This window comes from Prionailurus bengalensis, chromosome C1 (assembly GCF_016509475.1).
Source record: "Prionailurus bengalensis isolate Pbe53 chromosome C1, Fcat_Pben_1.1_paternal_pri, whole genome shotgun sequence".
Lineage (NCBI taxonomy): Eukaryota > Metazoa > Chordata > Mammalia > Carnivora > Felidae > Prionailurus > Prionailurus bengalensis.
This window is the reverse complement of record NC_057345.1, coordinates 48,460,269-48,480,608: the sequence shown is the minus strand read 5'-3', so window position 1 is coordinate 48,480,608 and position 20,340 is coordinate 48,460,269. Positions and strand designations below refer to the sequence as shown.

The following is a 20,340-nucleotide window of genomic DNA, read 5'->3' as shown; positions in this document are numbered from 1 at the left end:
AAACCTCCACTTATATCTTGAGACTCATCTTAGAGAACTCCTTCTGGAAGCAAATTGTTTTCCCCGAAAGCACTTTGTATATTCCTTTATCAACGTGATTAGCACGTCCTCTGACAGCTCTGGTTCCATGCCCCCCCCTCCTTTGCTTCCCCACCACTGCCCCAGGGGACTCTGTGCCCCTCAAGGGTCAGCCCCATTCTCTCTGTGCTTGCGTCCCCAGTGCCTGTGACATTGCTGGTTCACAGGAGAACCTCGGTTAATATGTGGCAAATTAAAGAGTGAATAAAGAGTAACCACATGACAGCACAGTGAGCTTAGCACAGAGTCTTACGTTCTGACTCTGACTCTGTGAAAGCACTCTAACCTCTCTGTGCCTCCATCTCCCATAGCCCCATTCAAAAGAACACACTGTCTCCTGATTCTCCATAAATGGGTGTTCTTCGGAATACAAGGGCAGTTTCTAGAATCAGAAGTGATTTTATAAGTCTGCGGGCCAGCAATGCTTTACAGAGGGATTTCAGTGCTGCAACACATGATGGGCGGAGCTGGGATTTGGAGCCCAGTAGACGTGGGTTTAAATTCTGGCTCTACCATCTGTTTAGGACAATCATATAACTCTGTCAGCCTCAGTTTCCCATGCTGTCCATCAGGCAGAGCTTGTTAAGATTAAATCAATTAAGGTCTACAGAACACAAAGCAGAGAGTGGGGCAGTGCAAAGTAGTTGTATCTTCCAATTTGTATTTCAGGATACATTTACATCAGGTTTGCAAACTGGTCCAGACCAACTCTCTCACTTTATAGACAGAAAAAGTGAGGCCTAGGGCACCTGGGTGGCTCAGTCAGTTGAACATCCGACTCCGGCTCAGGTCATGATCTCACGGTCCGTGAGTTCGAGCCCCACATAGGGCTCTCTTGCTGTCAGTGTGGAGCCTGCTTCAGATCCTGTGTCCCCCACTCTCAATGCGTCTCCCCAGCTCTCTCTCTCTCTCTCTCTCAAAAACAAACTTAAAAAAAAAAAAAGCGAGGCCTGGGATGCGAACTGATTTGCTCAAAGTTACACAAGGTGATGGTCAGTGGAGTCAAAAACTCCTGGCTTCTACAACATAGTGTGTTTTCAAACTCTTAGTAAATACAGAAGCCGTTTTTGCAAATTAAAGGTTACAAAACAACTCCATATACTAAACAGATAACAAGCCAAACCCACCTTGATTACAGATTCCCTCTTTGCTTCTCTCTCTTCTGCCCACTGTGGCAATCCAAGGACACATTCTCAGCGCCCTTACACTCCCCTCAAACCCCATTTACATTCTGAGTCATCAAAGACTGAGACCACCTGAAACCCCAGAGCCAGTACATGAATCACACCAGGTCTTACTCATTAGACAGATACTCTCCTCACCAGACCACCTAGGGACCTTCAAGTCCGAGGTTCCCAAAGGACTTGAACTGTCTCCCACATCCCTCTCTACCGGGAACCATTAAGCTGACATCACCATTCTCCACACTTCATAAAGGATCTGAACATCTGGAAACAGGAACCACCTGCAAGTGCTCTGTCCAGAGATCACCGTATCACACAAGGACATGGAAACTCAGGTTCAGGTGACATGAGAAAGGAGTATCCTAACCTGCCACCAAGGCCAGATTAATCCTCAGATAAAAGTGCATAGAGAAAGAAGATTCTGGTCAGAAGATCTGGACTTCAATCCCAGCTCTGCCACTTTCTATCTGGAACGGGAATCAGCAGCCTTCCCGAACCCTGGGAGAATCCTGGATATTAAGAGAACTGATTTTGGGGTCAGCTTCCACCCCTGGCTCTGCCACATACTTAGGTCACTTTGGAGGGAGTTGGTTCATCTCTATTAGCTTTAGTTTTCTTGTCTACAGACAACCTTCGCCCCCCACCCCACCCAAAAAAGAGACAACCTCTACTTTCATAAGGTTGCTGCTAGGATTCAAAGAGACAATCTGCCAAATACTTATTACCATGCCTACATAAGGTTAGCACCTAAAAACAGGAATGATTTAGCTGCAATTGAATCAACAAATTGGGATCAACCTCCCTCAGAGAGCTGCTGGGAAAAATCAAAAGCAACACACTTCAGCATGGTGCCTGGTACAGGCAGATCCACGATAAGTGAAATCCTTGGCCGTAATTAGTGTCCTCTCTCCACCCTATGTGCTCACCTCTTTCAGCCACAGAAGCTTCGGGGCTTGCATTTCCACTGACATCACGCCCCCAACACACTGCAGGACGCCGTGCTTGGTTTCGTTGATCCTGTGGACCTGACTGACCGCCCGGTGGTCCAGCCACATGATGATGTTTCGGTGGGAATCCCCTAGCAGAAACAAGGGAGATGAGGGCACACGCACATACTTAGCCTTCTAATTCAACGAGGCACTTCCACAGTCCCAAGGGCACAGAGCTGCACAAGTACGACAATTTCCTACGTAGATGGCAGCAAGCGAACGGGCCACCACCATCACGAATTAGTACACTCCACCCTAAACTTGGATGTCCCTTCCGGTGAGGTGTCCTTTACAATGCAGCCCCCGGGGTTAAATGTCTACACTAACAGTCAAGATCTACCAATTAATTAGATTCTCACTGACTCGCTCCCAACTTCTTCCCCAACTTTCCTATTCCTACCCCTTCTGTTCCAGAAAAAGTTCCCTGGGTTTAACCTTAGGAAAAGAGCTATGAAGTAAGCCTAAAACAATCCTTGGCTTTTTAAGATCTGTCTCCGTTAAAAATGGACAAGCACTTCAACGGAATAATACATCCAGCATAACAAACAGACCACATCCATATAATGGCTTTTATCTGCTTATATTCCCACTTCTCCTAGTCACTTTAATGAAAATTAATTAACTTAGGTGTTTACTTCCTCTCAGATGCTTTGGTGGAGTGGGAAACACTGGAATTTTTTTCAGTTTGGGGATCAGGCAGACCTATTGCGGAATGCTCACTAGTTCAGTTACAGGCATAGATACAGTGAAAAAGTCATTAAAGTTTTCTTAGCCTAAGTAGCATCATCTATAAAACAGGGATAACCACACTTAATAGCATATAAGGGTTAACCGGGATTTTTCATTCACTGAACAAGATACCACGCATAAAGGCAAGAACCTATCACATAGTAGGCTCTAAAGAGAAAAAGAAATAAGAAACAGAATTTAAAGCCAGTTAGAAAAACAGCATAGGCATGCCCCTCACATCTGACCTCTACCACCCTGCAGCGCACACGGGAGCTAACTGCCCCTTTCTCCCTTCCACGGCCTCCGTTAATTCATCAGGTACTAACGGGCAAGCCAATATTCTTTTTACAGTCTTCCACTGCCTCAGATGGCAAGACGCAGAGATCAGCAATGAACAAACTGGGAGACAGTAAAAGGGAAAGATAAAGGCGGACCCAACAGTAATCGAACCAGGCACTTCACACATTCTTTAACGGGAGAACTGCAGCAATGATGTATCTTTGCTAATAGCAAATATTTATAAAGCTCTGTGTGTGTGTGTGTGTGTGTGTGTGTGTGTGCCCCAAGCCCTGTGCTAAACATGTTATACACATCGTCTCATTTAATCCTCATAACAACTCTCTGATCCAGGTCATTTTCCATGACACGCTGACTCTGAGATTTATGACCTGCCTACTATCTCACAGCTTGGAAAAGCATATAGCATGCTTTGAAATGGATCTGTGCAGGGAACGGATAAATAAATTCGTGAAACAAATTTAAACTCAAGCTACGCCTATCAACATGAATAACGATACCAGCTGGGATATTTTTAAACACCATATATACTGCTTGTTGCTGAGGGCATACACGTATGTGGTGAAAACACAGAAACAATGTGTTTGGGAACGTCAACAGCAGCATGGTCACCTGCCATACAGAGGGGAAAGGCGTGGGCTGAAGATTCAAGGAGTTCCTCCTTTAAGAAAAAGTCTAGCAGAGGCTCCTGGGTGGCTCAGTCAGTTACGTGTCCGACTTCGCTCAGGTCATGATCCCAAGGTTCAAGGTTCATGGGTTCAAGCCCTGCGTCAGGCTCTGGGCTCACAGCTCAGAGCCTGGATCCTGCTTCAGATTCTGTGTCTCCCTCACCCTCTGCCTCTCCACCCCCCCCTCCACTCTCTCTCTCTTTCAAAATAGAAAAAAAGTCTGTGGCAGACATGGCAAATTTCCATCGGCTTATCCTCAGTAGTGGGGACACAGAAGGCTGTGAATTTTATTTTCCTTACTTTGCTGTATCTCTGAAGAAAAATCTTTAAAACTGAAAGAAAAAATGCCCACCTAGGAAAATATCTAAATCAGGTCATCATCACCATGATGAGGCAAGGATTCAGTCTCTGCTTTGCCTGCCTGGAGAAGGTTCAGGTCCCACAAAAGCTCCTCAAACAACAGTAATACTTTGAAATTAAGAGAAAGTACATGAGACCTTCCAGAGCTACATCTAAGATTTGTTTTTAATTTTTTTTAATGTTTATTTATTTTTGAGACAGAGAGAGACAGAGCATGAACGGGGGAGGGTCAGAGAGAGAGGGAGACACAGAATCTGAAACAGGCTCCAGGCTCTGAGCTGTCAGCACAGAGCCCGACACGGGGCCCGAACTCACAGACCGTGAGATCATGACCTGAGCCGAAGTCGGACATTAAACCGACTGAGCCACCCAGGCACCCCTAAGATTTGTTTTTAAATAGGTGAGTGATTATACTGTATAACATCACTACCTAAAGCTTCGGTTCCCAACCCTCACTGCACATTAGAACCACCTGGGACAGCTTTAAAACCACTGATGTCCAGGGGGTGCCTGGGTGGCTCAGTCAGTTAAGCATCCACATCTCAGTTTCGGCTTGGGTCATGCATGATCTCATGGTCTTGTGGGTTCAAGCCCCATGTTGGGCTCTATCCACACTGACGTTGAGGAGCCTGCTTGGGATTCTCTGTCTCCCTCTCTCTGCCCCTCCCCCATTCACACTGTCTCTCTCTCAAAATAAATGAATAAACTTCAGAAAAAAATACTGATGTCCAAGTCCCATCCCAGAACCATCAAAGAGTCAGAATGTGCGTGTGCAGGCACACACACACGCATGCATGTTGGGGTGGGGGTGTAAAATGGGGACCATGTGAGCACTGCTTTTTAAATACTGTATAAATGTATCCGCTGCTAAACTTTCAATTGGAAGGACAGACCCATCAGTTACTACTGCCTCTAAAGGAAGAGGCTCTTACAACACAGAACGACACCCTCAAATTGTGAGAATCAATTAGATTATATATATATGATGATTATTAATTAATAAGTTGCATTGTGGACACCAAAGAAGAAGTTCATCTTGTCAGTTCTTCTAGAAAATCACAATGGGGGCACCTGGGTGGCTCAGTAAGTTAACCTGTTTCAGCTCAGGTTCATGGATCAAGCCTGCATCGGGCTCCATGCTGACAGTGCGGAGCCTGCTTAGGATTCTCTTTCCCTCTCTCTCTCTGCCCCTGCCCTGCTTGCACGCACGCTTGCTCTCTCTCTCTGTCAAATTAAATAAATATTTTTTAAAATCACAAATCAGTGATTCCACTGACAGCTCATTTAACCTTTCACTGAGCATCTACACACACCAGGCACAGTGGTAGGTGCTGGGATACCGAGAACATGCCGCAGTCTTGCCTGTCGGGAGCAGGTGGCCAGATTGAGGAAAAATAGAAAGAAAGAAAAGAGTATCCAGCGTTGACAGCCCGAACACAGTGGGGCGGGCAGCCCAGAGGAGCAGGAGCACAGAGAAGGCCGTGGAGAGCCGAGCCCAAGGCCACACAGGGAGCTGCCAAGAGGCAGGAAAGCTTTCACATAGTTCTGAAAAGGGCTGGCCGCCAGTTAGCCAGGTGAAGAGAGGGGGAGCGAGGAGGCCTACACAATAGAGTCAGCACGTGAAACAAAGCACAGACCTAACCATGTGTCATGTTTGGAGAGAACTGGGAGCAATTGCTAGGGCAGAATTTGGGTTATACAGTCAGTTTACCGACAGGGAGATCATTCATCCATGTGTTCATCCACTCAATATTCTGAACACCTCACAGGAGGTGTGCCAAGCACACTCGAGCGAAATTACTATGAAATAGCAAAAACATCTAAATATTAGGTTTCTCTTGCAGGGTAGCCTAAGTGGTAACTCCCTCCCCGATCCTGAATTTTTACCCGCATTTCTTCTTGCTCCCAAGAGCTCCTGTGGCTGCGATGACCCAACCAGAGTTGTGCTCTGAGTTAGAGGGAGCCTGCAGAGTAGGGAGCACACAGCAGTGGTAGCACAGTCCAACTGGGGGGCTGTCTGACCTTCGAAGGAAAGAAGATCGGGGCGCCTGGGTGGCTCAGTTGGTTAAGCATCCAACTTTGGCTCAGGTCATGGTCTCAGTTTGTGAGTTCGAGCCCCGCATCAGGCTCTGTGCCGACAGCTCAGAGCCTGGAGCCTGCTTCAGATTCTAGGTCTCCTTCTCTCTCTGCCCCTCCCCTGCTCATACTGTCTCTCTGTCTCAAAAAACAAATAAACATTAAAAAAAAAAAAAAAAAGGAAAGAAGATCAAGCAAGACAAGGCTAAAATGAGAATATCTTATCATGTAGTAATGAGTAGTGTTCTTAAACTATTGTACTTAATTTACTTAGGCTTTTGTTGTTGTTACCACCTTTAGATTTTTGCCAGTTTTGTGGGTTTGGCTTTAATGGTGATGGTTCATTTCCTGACCCCACTGTCTGCTCCCCACAATCACTCCACTCAGCTAATCAAGAGTTGGTCACTGCCATGCATGCAGGCCTAATAAGTCTTTAAAACAACCTGTGAATCACCTTTATAATTCAAATGTCATTTTCTAGGACAGGATAATCCATTTCAGATAAAATCTAACCTTAAGAGAACCTGTTGAAAGGCAAGAAACTGGTAAGGGGTACCGGCAGCTGGACGCATTTGACGAACAGGTACATTTTAACCTTTTTGGTGAAATAAAATTATTTCAACACTTATCATTAGGGCTGCAAGCTAGCTACCCTTTTAACAGAAGGTCTGTTAACAGGAGACAATTCCACCTACAATAAGAAAAAAGATGGCACCCGGAGAGGGTACATATGTAAGCAGGTTTAACAAGGAACTCTCTTCTTCCACAACAAGTGCTCTTATTCCTAGTATTTCAGCTTCCATTCAGCTGCACCAGGGATTCTCCACATATCAGAGCATGGAGGAAACTTTAAAAACGTTGATGCCCATGGGGCGCCTGGGTGGCGCAGTCGGTTAAGCGTCCGACTTCAGCCAGGTCACAATCTCGCGGTCCGTGAGTTCGAGCCCCGCGTCGGGCTCTGGGCTGATGGCTCAGAGCCTGAAGCCTGTTTCCGATTCTGTGTCTCCCTCTCTCCCTGCCCCTCCCCCGTTCATGCTCTGTCTCTCTCTGTCCCAAAATAAATAGATAAATGTTGAAAAAAAAAAAATTTTTAAAAAAAACGTTGATGCCCTTGCCTCACCACAAGCCCACTGAATACAAATCTTGAGGGTAAGGCTCACGAATGGGAAATTTTGAAAGATCCCGGGTTGATTGTAATATATGGCCTGAATTTAAAACCATGTATGTTAGCAGACCAGAGGTATAGCATCCTTGAAACCTAGGGTTGTTAACAGCTCAAGTCCCACCCCAAATGTGAACTCATCCAACAGTATCCCTGAGAGACTATCACTTCATCGCTACTTAAGCCAATCAAGGAAGCGCTGACAGCCTCCCAAAGTGGCCAGCTCCATGGCTGCCCATATCTCATAAATGGAGTTCTTGCTGCTGCTGAACTGAGGTCTGTTAGTCCAGCCCCATTCCTTTGGTTTGTGCTTTCTAAACTGGCCCGGATTGAGGCTGTCCCACACTCTTGGGCCAGAACAATGCCAGGTGAGCCAGTGATCAGCCACTGAGATCAAGGAACATTCATAATCATCTCTGATACCACAACACTTAATAAGACAGGGGTTGGTATGTGGGAGGTGCTAATAAAGGTGACAAAAAGGGAGGAAAGTGTGTGTGTGTGTGTGTGTGTGTGTGTGTGTGTGTGTGTGTGTGTGTGTAAAGACGGGCATCATTACCACTGTGCTCTAACAATTCATCCGCTTGGAAACTTTTTCCAGCACATGGAATTTATGAAAGTCACTGTTCTATGCATTAGGTCCATAAAAGTGAGTGTGGCACAGTCTCTTTTTAGGAATTCATAATCGGATGGAACAAATATTTCTGAGCGTTCAATGTCAGGCTCTCCATCCTCACAGCAAAGCTATGGCTCATTCTTCCTATTTTTTCAGAAAATACAGAGGCAAAGTGACTCGCTCGAGGTGTCATGGCCTAGCATCGGGTGAGCTATGATCTGGGGCCTTCCTGACCCCAATTCCAGGGTGTCCCAGTGTGCCCTCATGTCCACGGCCATCTGCTAAGAAAGGCACTGCTACTACGGCAGTGTCTGCTGCTGAAGGTTCTCAGACACAATCTTTCCCAAAACGCATCTTCAATCGCTGCCTTGGCAACAACCAACCGATGATGCCTAGAACCACACTCCTTAGATGGAACACGCAATTTCTAGTTCTCCGTGGCCTCCACCATTCCCAAATGTCTTCTGCTCATTCAAGATTAAATATCAGTTGCAATTCATCTCCACAGATGTGCTACTGGTTGTTCTCAAACCTGGCCCACTTTACTCATTGTCATTACCTGCCTACCATAGACTTTTGGGTTGCAACCTGAATGCTAGCGCTACTGGCTAAATTCTCCCAAGAGGGATGGATCTTGACCCATGACTGTACTCACAAGTCTCTGCTAAGACAGCACCATTAAGTAGAAATGCCTTTGGTCTGAGTACTGAAAATAGAGAAGCCAGTCTGTTTCCTGCTTGTGTGTGACGTGTGGTCCTGTCTGCCCAATTCTATTTCCTTTAAATGGATTTGGCTCACCTACTCAAATGAAGGCGCCACAGGGGCCTCATACACAAATGAACTACAGGCATGGACACTCCCTTCCCAGAAAACACCCAGACCACTCGGCTGTTTCAAGGGCTGCTCACTCGGAGCTAACGATCCCATGTCCTTCCTTCAGTGAGCTCACCACTGTGGCTCTTACGCATTAGTGAACCAAGTCTCTCCCTAAACCGACCCCTATATCACCACTCCTACCAACTGTTCTCGAAGCTCATAACCTCCGGGACATGATTCTGGCCTCAGTGTGCCACCTCTAAACCTCATCCTTGGCAATAAGAGACACCTGACTTCATGTTCCACCTGGGGCCCAACCAGTCTCCCACCACCAGGGAAAGAGAGGGAGATGGTCCTACCTTCGTGGTTTACTGGTAAAGGACGAAACTGCTTATCCAGAACAACCAGAGAACATGTAGCATCAAACCCAAGCCCTCGGATTCGGTTTACATCGATCCCTTGTACAACTTTCTGTGTTAAAACAAATAAACAGAAACATAAATTACAAGGCAGGCTTTTAAAAGACTGAAAACAGTTATGACTAAAACAAATATGACTAAACAGAAAAAATACTTACGACAGAAAATAGATAAAAGTTCAATATAATTAAAATAACAGAAGATCCTGTAAGTTAGTAAGACAAAGACAACCAACCTAATTGGAAATAAAGCAAAGGACATGGCAAGTCACTTCATAAAATAAAAAGAAATAGTCAAAGAGCATATAAAAAGATTCCCAACTCCATTTAAATAAATAAATTAAATCAATGCAAATAAAAACACACTAATCTTTGCTTTTCACACTGGCAATTATGTATAAGGCTAACAGTAGACAGTAATGGCAACTAGGGAGAAGTAGACCTTCTATTACATTATTCTAACAGTGTAATAATTTAGTATAAATTTGAGAATTTCACCGTATTTATTAAAATTAAAAACATGAAGGGTGCCTGAGTGGCTGAGTAGGTTAAGCTTCTGACTTCAGCTCAGCTCACGATCCCACAGTTCATGGATTCAAGCCCCACATTGGGCTCTGTACTGACAGCTCGGAGCCTGGAGCGTGCTTCAGATTCTGTGTCTCCCTCTTTCTCTGCCCCTCCCCTGCTCGCGCGCTTGCTCTCTCACTTGCTCTCTCTCTCCCAAAAATAAATAAACATTTTAAAAAAAAGCATAACTTTTGACCCAGCCAACCCACTTCTAGGAACTTACTTTAGTGAATTATTAGCATAAGTAAAGTTATATGTGGATGGAAGTTAACTGTAGCACTGCTTAAGAATATATTTAAAATTTAGAGAAACTATTTCCCATTAAATTATGGTACATTTGCAAAATGGAATATTCTACACCCACTAAAAAGAGGTAGAGAAGTAACTTCTGAGTGTGGTACTTTGTAGAGGTTGGCAAATCCTCTTTGCAAAATAAAAGTATCAAGCTGGACAAAATCATCAAAAACAACCATTTGGGGGCTATGAAACTTGAATAAAGCAACATTTATTTATTCCTGAAAAATCAAAGCATTTAATTTTTGAGAAGGATTTGTTCTTGAAAAATCAAAATTATACTTAAAACATTCCCACAAATACAAAATAAAACAAAACAAGAAACTCCAGAACCAAAATGGCTCCACTGGGCAATTCTGTTAAACATTCAAGGAAGAAACAATACCATTCTTATACAAACTTGTTTAGGATATAATGAAGGAGGGAATATTTTTAAACAAATTCTACATGGCCAGAATTATTCTCATACTAAAGCCATAAAAAGACATCAAAAGAACAGAACACCACAGACTAGTATCTGCCATGAAAATAAGTGTAAAAATCCTTAACAAAATACTGACTACAAAGCAAGCATTATAAACTATGATCATCTGGAGCTATCCCAGGAACGAAATGGTAATTTAATATCCATAAATCAATGAATGTAGTACATATATTACTAGAATAAAGCACAAATACCAAATGATCATCTTAACAGAAGAGGAAAGAGAAAAACAAAACAATCCATAAACCCAGAGGCAAGTGAACTTCTACAGCCAGATAAAGAGCATCTACAAAAACCTATAGTTAACATTTTACTTCATGATAAAATGAAATGATTCCCTCCTATTATGAACAAAGAAAAATGTCCCTTGCACCACTTCTATTCAACCTGTAACTAGTGGTTCCAGCCAATGCAATAAGGCAAGAAAGAAATTTAAAGCACACAGATTGGAAAGAAAGAAGTTAAAGTATCTTTTTTTTTTGCAGAAAACATCATCTCATATGCAGAAAATTCTAAGGGATCTACCAAAAGAAAAAAAAAAGCTACTAGAATAATAAGCAAGTTTAGTAAGATCAAAGGATATAAGGTTAACATATTAAAATTAATTGTATTTCTGTATGCTAGCAAATAACATATCAAAATTGAAATTAAGGAAATAATTCCATTCCAAATAACATTAAAAAAAAACACTCAGGAATGAATTTATCGAAAGAAATTCAAAATCTATTCCCTGATAACTACTAAACATTGCTATCAAAAAAACTACAAATTAGAGAAATATGCCATATTCATGAAATGAAAAATTCAACATTGTGAAAATGGCAATGTCCTCAAAATTAATCTACAGATTCTATAGAACCTCAATAAAAATTTCAGGAGGTTTTTGTTTTGGGGGTGTTTTTTTGTTGTTGTTGTTTACAAATTGACAAGCTGCTCTTAACATTTATGTAGAAATATAAGAAATATAGAAGAGCCTAAGCATTTTTTAAAAGAACAAGCAGTACCTGGGTGGCTCAGTTGATTAAGCCTCCGATTTTGGCTCAGGTCATGATCTCACAGTTTGTGGCTTCGAGCCCTGTGCCACACTCTGTACTGACAGCTCAGAGCCTAGAGCCTGCTTCGGATTCTGTGTCTCCTCTCTCTCTCTCTGCCCTTCGCCTGCCCATGATGTCTGTCTGTCTCTCTCTCTCTCAAAACTCAATAAACATTAAAAAAACTTCAAAAAACTTTAAAAGAACAAAATTGGACAGAACTTAAGCTTCCTGACTTCAGCTTACTATAACTATCATTACTAAATCAGTGTGGCATTGGCATGGGTTAAATTTATAGATGCAATGGATGAGAAGAGAAATATAAGAAATAAGCCCAAACATTTATGGTCAATTAGTTTTATAAAGGTACCAAGACAATTAATTCAATGGGGAAAGGACAGTCTGTTTGACAATGGGGCAAGAACAACTAAATGTCCACATGCAAGAAAAAAAACAAACTTCTAGACTCGCACCTCATATGCACAAAAAAATTAATTCAAAATGTGTCATGTCCCCAAATATAAGAATGAAAACTACAAAACTTGTAGAGGAAAATCTTTGTGACATGACTTAGACAAAGAATTTTTAAAAGCAAGACTCCTAGGGGTGCCTGGTTGGCTCAGTCAGTTGAGTGTCCAACTTCAGCTCAGGTCACGATCTCACGGCTCGTGAGTTCGAACCCCACGTCAGGCTCTGTACTAAAAGCCTGGAGCCTGAAGCCTGCTTCGGATTCTGTATCTCCCTCTCTCTCTGCCCCTAACCCACTCGCATTCTGTCTCTGTCTCTCTCAAAAATGAATAAACAATTAAAAAAAAATTGAAAATGCAAGACTCCTAAAGAAAAAAAATGGATAAATGTGACTTCATCAAAACTTTTAAATTTTGTTCTTCAAATAAAACCATAAGAAAGTGAAAAGATAAGCTACAGATTAAATACTTGCAATTCATATATCTGATAATAGACCTATATATAGAATAAAAAACTCTTATAACTCAAATAATGAGAACAAACAACCCAAGGGCTAAAGATTTAAATATACACATCACCAAAGAAGACAAACAAATGCCCAAAAAGTACATGGAAAATGCCCAACATCATCAGTCATTAGGAAAATGAGAACTTGGGGCGCCTGGGTGGCGCAGTCGGTTAAGCGTCCGACTTCAGCCAGGTCACTATCTCGCAGTCCGGGAGTTCGAGCCCCGCGTCAAGCTCTGGGCTGATGGCTCAGAGCCTGGAGCCTGTTTCCGATTCTGTGTCTCCCTCTCTCTCTGCCCCTCCCCCATTCATGCTCTGTCTCTCTCTGTCCCAAAAATAAATAAACGTTGAAAAAAAAAAAAAGAAAAGAAAATGAGAACTAAAATCACAATCGGAGAAGACTGATGATACCAAATGTTAGAAAATCCTGGAGAAAGAGGAAGTCTCATACATCACTGGTGGAAATGTAAAATAAAGCCACTTTAGGAAAGAAGTTTGGCAGTTTTTTAAACATTAACTTACCACACAACCTAGCAATTTTATTTCTTAGGTATTGAGGAGGGCACCTGTTGGGATGAGCACTGGGCGTTGAATGAAAACCAACTTGAAAATAAATTATATTTAATATAAAAAAGTAAAAAATTAAAAAGTGTATGTCAATATAAACACTTATATGTAAATATTCATAGTAGCATCATTCATAATATCCCCAAACTGGAAACGAATTTAATCAGATGATTAAACAGTGTGGCATATCCATAAAATGCAAGAAAGTACGACAACATAGATGAACCTTAAAAACATTATGCTAAATGAAAGAAGTCACGCCAAAAAAAAATCCACATTGTAGGATTCCATTTATATGAAATTTCTAAAGAAGAATAGCTATTAAGATAGAATGCAGATAAACAGCTATCTATGAACGGAACTAGGGACTGACTACAAACAGCCCCAGAGAAATTTCTTTGAAGTAGCAGAAGTGTCCAAAAATGGGATTAAAGTGATAACTGTATGAATGTGCAAATTCAATATCACTGAATTATATTTTTTTTTAATTTTTTTTCAACGTTTTTTATTTATTTTTGGGACAGAGAGAGACAGAGCATGAACGGGGGAGGGGCAGAGAGAGAGGGAGACACAGAATCGGAAACAGGCTCCAGGCTCTGAGCCATCAGCCCAGAGCCTGACGCGGGGCTCGAACTCACGGACCGCGAGATCGTGACCTGGCTGCAGTCGGATGCTTAACCGACTGCGCCACCCAGGCGCCCCGAATTATATATTTTAAATGGATGGACATCATGGTATGTAAATTATACTTCAAGCCATTAAATATTTTTAAAAGGTTGAGCTAAAGATGAAATGGAAAGATATCCATGATATGTGCTAAATAAGGTCAAATGTATATAGATCTTCCTCCACTTAGGATGTGGTTACATCAGAAAAACTCACCCTCAGTTGAAAATAGTCTAAGTCAAAAATACATTTAATACGCTTGACTGATCAAACAGCATAGCTTTGCTTAGCCTACCTTAAATGTACTCAGAACACTTGTATTAGCCTACAGTTGGGCACAATCACCAACCACAAAGCCTATTTTACACTAAAGTGTTAAATATCTCATGTAGTTTATTGAATGCTGTACTGGAAATGAAACACAGAACAGCTGTATGGGTACAGAATGGTATGAAGTGTATTAGTTCTTTACCCTCATAACTGCAGGGCCCACTGCCCAGCGTCATGAGAGAGAATCATACCATGTATGGTTAGCCCAGGAAAAATCGAAACTCAAAATTCAAAGTACGGTTTCCATGGAATGCCTACCACTTTGGTACCACCATAGTGTGACAAAATCGTAAGCCAGGGACCAATTTGTATACAACAAACTGTTAGCAGTGATTGCCTTTGAGAGCAGAAACTACAGTTGGAGGAGACAGATTTTTTACTTTGTTATATAATTTTTAAAGTTATAAACTAATAGATTTATTATTTCTATTTCTTATTTTTGTTTCTACAGTTTCCTTTTTTGACGTTTATTTATTTTTGAGACAGAGACAGAGCATGAACGGGGGAGGGGCAGAGAGGGAAGGAGACACAGAATCCGAAGCAGGCTCCAGGCTCTGAGACATCAGCCCAGAGCCCAACACGGGGCTCGAACTCACGGACCATGAGATCGTGACCTGAGCCGAAGTCAGACGCTTAACTGACTGCGCTACCCAGGCGCCCCATACAGTTTCCTTTTTTGAAAAGGCATGACTGGGGGCGCCTGGGTGGCGCAGTCAGTTAAGCGTCCGACTTCAGCCAGGTCACGATCTCGCGGTCCCTGAGTTCGAGCCCCGCGTCAGGCTCTGGGCGGATGGCTTGGAGCCTGGAGCCTGTTTCCGATTCTGTGTCTCCCTCTCTCTCTGCCCCTCCCCCGTTCATGCTCTGTCTCTCTCTGTCCCAAAAATAAATAAATGTTGAAAAAAAAAAATTTAAAAAAAAAAAAAGAAAAGGCATGACTGACCATAATCATGGTTTCCCATTATCTTAAAACACGATGATAGCCTTGTAAATCCCACAAAAGTCAACTCAAAAGTGTCCATCCCCATTTAAAATACACAATTCTTCCCTTCCCCTGTTTTAGAACCCCAGACTTATAATTTAGTATCCTGGGGGAGAACATTTGCTAGTGAGTGACCCATCTGTGACTGGTGGCAATACCTTTGCCACACAGCAGGAGCTGAATGCCCTGCATGCCTTCAGGACACTGATTGATCTACACTTACAAGAGAGGACCAAACCCTGTCCAGCATGGCCACGTGGCGAGTCACAAAGTCCTGGTTTCAGACCCTAGTTCTGCCACTCTGGCCATGTGACTGAGTGTGAGTCACACAATTCCAGCCATTCCAATCCCTCTCCTGACTTGCTGGGTCAAGTCGCCATAGCATGTATAGGCACGTGGCTTCTTCTTCCTGGAATGCATTTCCAACTTGGCTTGGAAATCTTCAGGCAATGATTAAGATAAATGATGTTGGGTGCAGACCGCCTGAGTCTGAAACCTGGCTCATCCACTTACTAGTTGATAGGACTTTAGGAAGCCAAAAAACCAGCCTCCTTCATTGCACAAAGACAGTCATCTCTTTTTTTTTTTTTTAATGTTTATTTATTTTTGAGAGGGAGAGAGCGTGAGCAGGGGAGGGGCAGAGAGAGACAGACATAGAATCTGAAGCAGGCTCCAGGCTCTGAGCTGTCAGCACAGAGCCCACTGACACAGGGCTTGAACTCAGGGACTGTGAGATCATGACCTGAGCCGAGGTCGGAAGCTTAACCTACTGAGCCACTGGGCTCTCCTACCTCCATCTCTTAATTGTGTTATGAGAATTCAGCAAAATAAGGTATGATTGGCTTAACATCTAGCCTAACATCTGGCATTATGGTGTACAATAATTTGCAGCCATTATTAGAGTAATCAGCTGCCTCAAATCTTCTCTGAACTCATGTGGATTCAATAAACAAATCGATAGCTCAGCCCTAACTTCTACCTGCCATGAGGCCCTACTGGCCTCTGTGCCCAGAGAGTGCAGGCCCAACTCACACAGGACTGCAGTTAGTCAAAAGGGGAAATGGGTGAGAATATGCAGAAGACAATAAAATTCAATACCATAGGGCAGATTTGGAATAGAAACGAATATGAGATATGGTATCAAAAGAGCCAGCTTTGAGTTTCAACTCCACCATCTTCGGATCAGGAAAGCCTACACTAATTGCAACACCTTTCTGACCTTCAGTTTCCTGAGAGTGAGAGTCATCTCCCAGGTGAAGACCAAAGGAGTTAACAGGGTTAAAAGTGCTTCGGAACCAGTAAACCTTTGTAGGATGGAAAACCCGCTCAATGCCTTATTAACTATATTCATGGAATCTTTGTTACGTACGAAGCATAGCACACTCTGTGTCACGTAAGCGCATATAAAAATGGTAAGCCAAGGGAAGAGTGATTGAAAAGACTGTATAAACTCAAATCTTCCTAAAATTATTATGGTGGGAGTAACCTTCCAGTAGAACCAAAGAAAGTATTCTCTTCAATCTATTTTATGAACCCCTCTCAAGTCCTACGGAGTACCATATCCTACTCATGGACTTTCAGTCACAAAGGCTCAACCTCTTCTCTCTACAATAGAAATCGATCACAAGGAACTAGAAGGATAATTGTGATATGCATTTAAACCTGATTTAGGTGGGTGATGGGCACTGAGGAGGGCACCTGCTGGGATGAGCACTGGGTGTTGATTGGAAACCAATTTGACAATAAATTTCATGTTAAAAAAATAAAAGTAAAGTAAAATAAAATAAACCTGATTTGGTTAGGTAGCCACATCCAGCCTTACACAAAAATGCCTTATGATCATGCTGATCCAGGAGCAGGACCACCCTATTCCCACCCCACCCCACCCCCATCAAAACCATCCCAGAAAGATGGCTATCAGAGCTACACTACCCAGAAGGTCCCTGGGACTTGACCTGCTGACCTGAGGATTCCTTTTAATGCTCTTATTAATGGAGGAAGAAAGCAGTCCAGTAAACTCACCCAAAGACTTGGCATCAAGGGAATTTCCCCAGCTAGAGAGAAAGCACATTGCTCTTCTAAAGAATTTCCAGAGAAGCAGATTTCTGCAACTTCATTTGGTAACCTGGTCCATGTCTCACAACTGTCAACTCGTAGCTATGGGGCAGCAAACAAATATTTGGGGAAGGGATTGTGCATCGCTTTGTTCTGCTGGTGGGAACCAGTTCAATCCTGCATGTGTTTTAAATCAGCAGGCTCTGCCATACTGGGTGGGGAGACAAGTGTTCCTTTGAAACCCTACAAACTGAGAACTGGAGGAGCAGAGGCATACCTGGCTTTTTCTGTAGCTCTATTTGGAGCCAGGGTCAAAGCCTAGGGCCTCGCAGACAGAGTGCAGCTTGCAATTGAGTCTTGTGGCTGGTACCGTACTCTTTTCAATCTTGATTTGAGTGCCTCTGTCAGCCTTGAGGGTGTGTGGGGTTATGAAATCCCTGGTTCCCTGAGGCTCATCACTCCCTGTTGCCTACACAATTCAATTACTCACACGTTCAATCAGTCAGCAAATATAATCAAGCTTCTTTCAGGGTCAGGCTGAGCAGTCTTCTGGGTATTTGGAAAACAATGAAGAATAAGATATATATAAAAAAAAAAACCTTGCTCTTTTAGAGATTACATTTTATTAGGAACAGACAACAGCTGATACAAGTAAAGCATAGAGTGTACATATAGCGTACCAGAAAACGATAAGGAGATCAGGAGTGACAGAAAAGAGGAAGGTAGTTACTGAGAAGATGAGGTCTGAGCAGACACTTGAGGGACCGGAGGAGCTGACCTTGTGGAAATCTGGTGGCAAAGCATTGCAGGCAGGCAGAAGAGCCAGTGCAAAGGCCCTGAGATGGGAACAGCGACCAGGCTGATACAGCCTGTGTGGGGAGCAGGTTACCTGCAAGAGCCCTGGAAATACTCTATTTCACAAAATCGACCCTAGTGACTAGTAAAATGCATAAATCCAACCCCAGACCATGACCTACACAGCATCTTGGCTTAGGTGTGGTGTTGTCCCTTGAAGACCAAGTAGGGAAATGGAGACCAAACACTTCCATTTATGTCAGGGACACCAACTTGCTTCTAAGAAGGGAAACTCTGAAAGTGCCTCCCTCTCCTTCCTCCCCCACTAAGTCCTGTCAGATCTTCCTTCCAAAGTCAGTCTTGTCACTCCCATTTATCCCTCTGCCAACATTCTCACCCAGCCATTCATTATTAAAGGGAAATTATCAAACACCTGTATGTGCCAGCATGGAGTACACATGCTGAACAACACAGACATAGTCCCAGCCTCCCAGAGCTTGTAGTTCAAAGGAATCCCAGCCTCTAGCATTTCATTAGAAGAAACCACCTCCTAACAGGCATCCTTGAATTTAGTTTTGTTCCCTCCAAGCCATCCTCAATCAGCTGGTCAATGTGACACTCAGGATGATTCCAGAAGACTCCCTACTGGCCTCAGAACCAGCTACTACGGCTATGCCTCCTCATGGATTGCAGTCTCCCCTCTTCCTCCTATTGGAAACCATCTGCCCATGCCATTCCTTCGGCTCTGAAGATCCTCTCAAAGTTCTCCAGAGTCCTTCAGCTGCCATCCCCTCACCCTTCCTCAATCTCATCCTTCCTCAATTCACTGAGAGTAGGGAGGTCCCAATTTCTATACTCATTCATTCTTCTTACACTTCCTGAGTCTACTGGATGTTGGGACCTGGGTGAGCAAACCGCAGTTCCCACCCCCCTGAAACATCAAATCTAGGAGTTAAGACAGATATGAATTCAAAAAATGTAGGATTATTTACCTCATTTATGTTACTTGATTATATAATGATTTTATGATTTGATTACTATTGATCATAAGGGGATGATTCCCCAACCACATGAAGTTCTCTGAAGGCAAAGTACAAGGTATTGTGACAACATTCAGTAAGTAATATAGAGCTTAGTTTGGAGGGGATATTGAGAGAAAAGGCTTGTTCCTGGAAGGACTGACTTTTGAACTAAGATTCAGTGCAGCAGTATCCTAACGGAACTTCCTGCAGTGATAGAAATGTTCTGTCGCTGTGCTGCCCAATCCAGTAGCCATGAGCCATGCATGGCTCCAGAGCATCAGAAATGTGGCGAGTGCTTCCAAGGAACCGCATTTCAAACTGTTCTTTATTTTAACAAACTTAAATAGCCACATGTGCCTAGAGACTACTGTATTATTGAATAGCATGAATCCAAGGATGAAGAGGGTTAGAGATGTTGGCAGAAGGCAAAAACGAACGAAGGATGCGTGTACAAGTCCTGAGGCCAGAGGGAGCATTGCATGCTTGAGGGCAGGACAGGAGAGTGTGGCTGGAATGCAGGGAGCTGAGAGAAGCATCATGAGATGGACCAGGAAAGTAGGTGGAGCCCAAACCATGCAGGACCTGAAGACCCTGTTAAGAACCTGGAGTTCTATCCAAATAGTAGTCTGATGCTATTGAAATGTGGTGAGCAAAAGAATGCCGTGATCAGATTACATTAAAAAACAAAAATCATTCCTGGGGCACCTGGGTGGCTCAATCAGTTAAGCATCCAACTATTGATTTCAGCTCAGGTCATGATCTCATGGTGTGTGAGTTCAAGCCCCGCATCAGGCTCTGTGGTGACAGTGAGGAGCCTGCTTGGGATTCTTTCTCTCCCTCTCTCTGCACTGCCCCTCCCCCGCCCCTGCTCTCTCACTCTCTCTCAAAAAATAAACAAACTTTAAAATAAAAATCATCCCAGCTCCAAGAAGGAGACGGGATTGGGAAGGGGAAGCCCATACATGAGATCAGTTAGGTTCTCACACTAATCCAGACAAGCAACAAAGGTATGTGGTGCTGGAGATGGAAAGAAGGCAGAGATCTGACCTGAGTTCAGGCTCATCACCAACTTCCTGGGTGACTTAGGGAAGGTCACTTAACTCTCTGGGTCTCAGTTTTTCTTTTCAACTGTAAAATGGGAACAACCGCCCCTGCCCCACCTACCTTGTATGACAATCAAAT

General features: G+C 43.2%; 1 protein-coding gene across 4 annotated transcripts in view; it reads right to left on the bottom strand.

The window, feature by feature from the left end:
• The window catches only part of FGGY (FGGY carbohydrate kinase domain containing), a 421,185-nt gene that overhangs the window by 374,055 nt on the left and 26,790 nt on the right, over nt 1-20,340 (bottom strand). For 3 of the 4 annotated variants that reach the window (XM_043575117.1, XM_043575119.1, XM_043575118.1), the window contains exons 3-4: nt 9,335-9,446; nt 2,189-2,340 (exon numbers count right to left, since the gene is read on the bottom strand). The exons of the other annotated variant lie outside the window; for it this stretch is intronic. In XM_043575117.1, the coding sequence (XP_043431052.1) occupies nt 2,189-2,340; nt 9,335-9,446 (264 nt within the window). The remainder of the gene's footprint in view (nt 1-2,188; nt 2,341-9,334; nt 9,447-20,340) is intronic. 4 annotated transcript variants of the gene reach the window in all.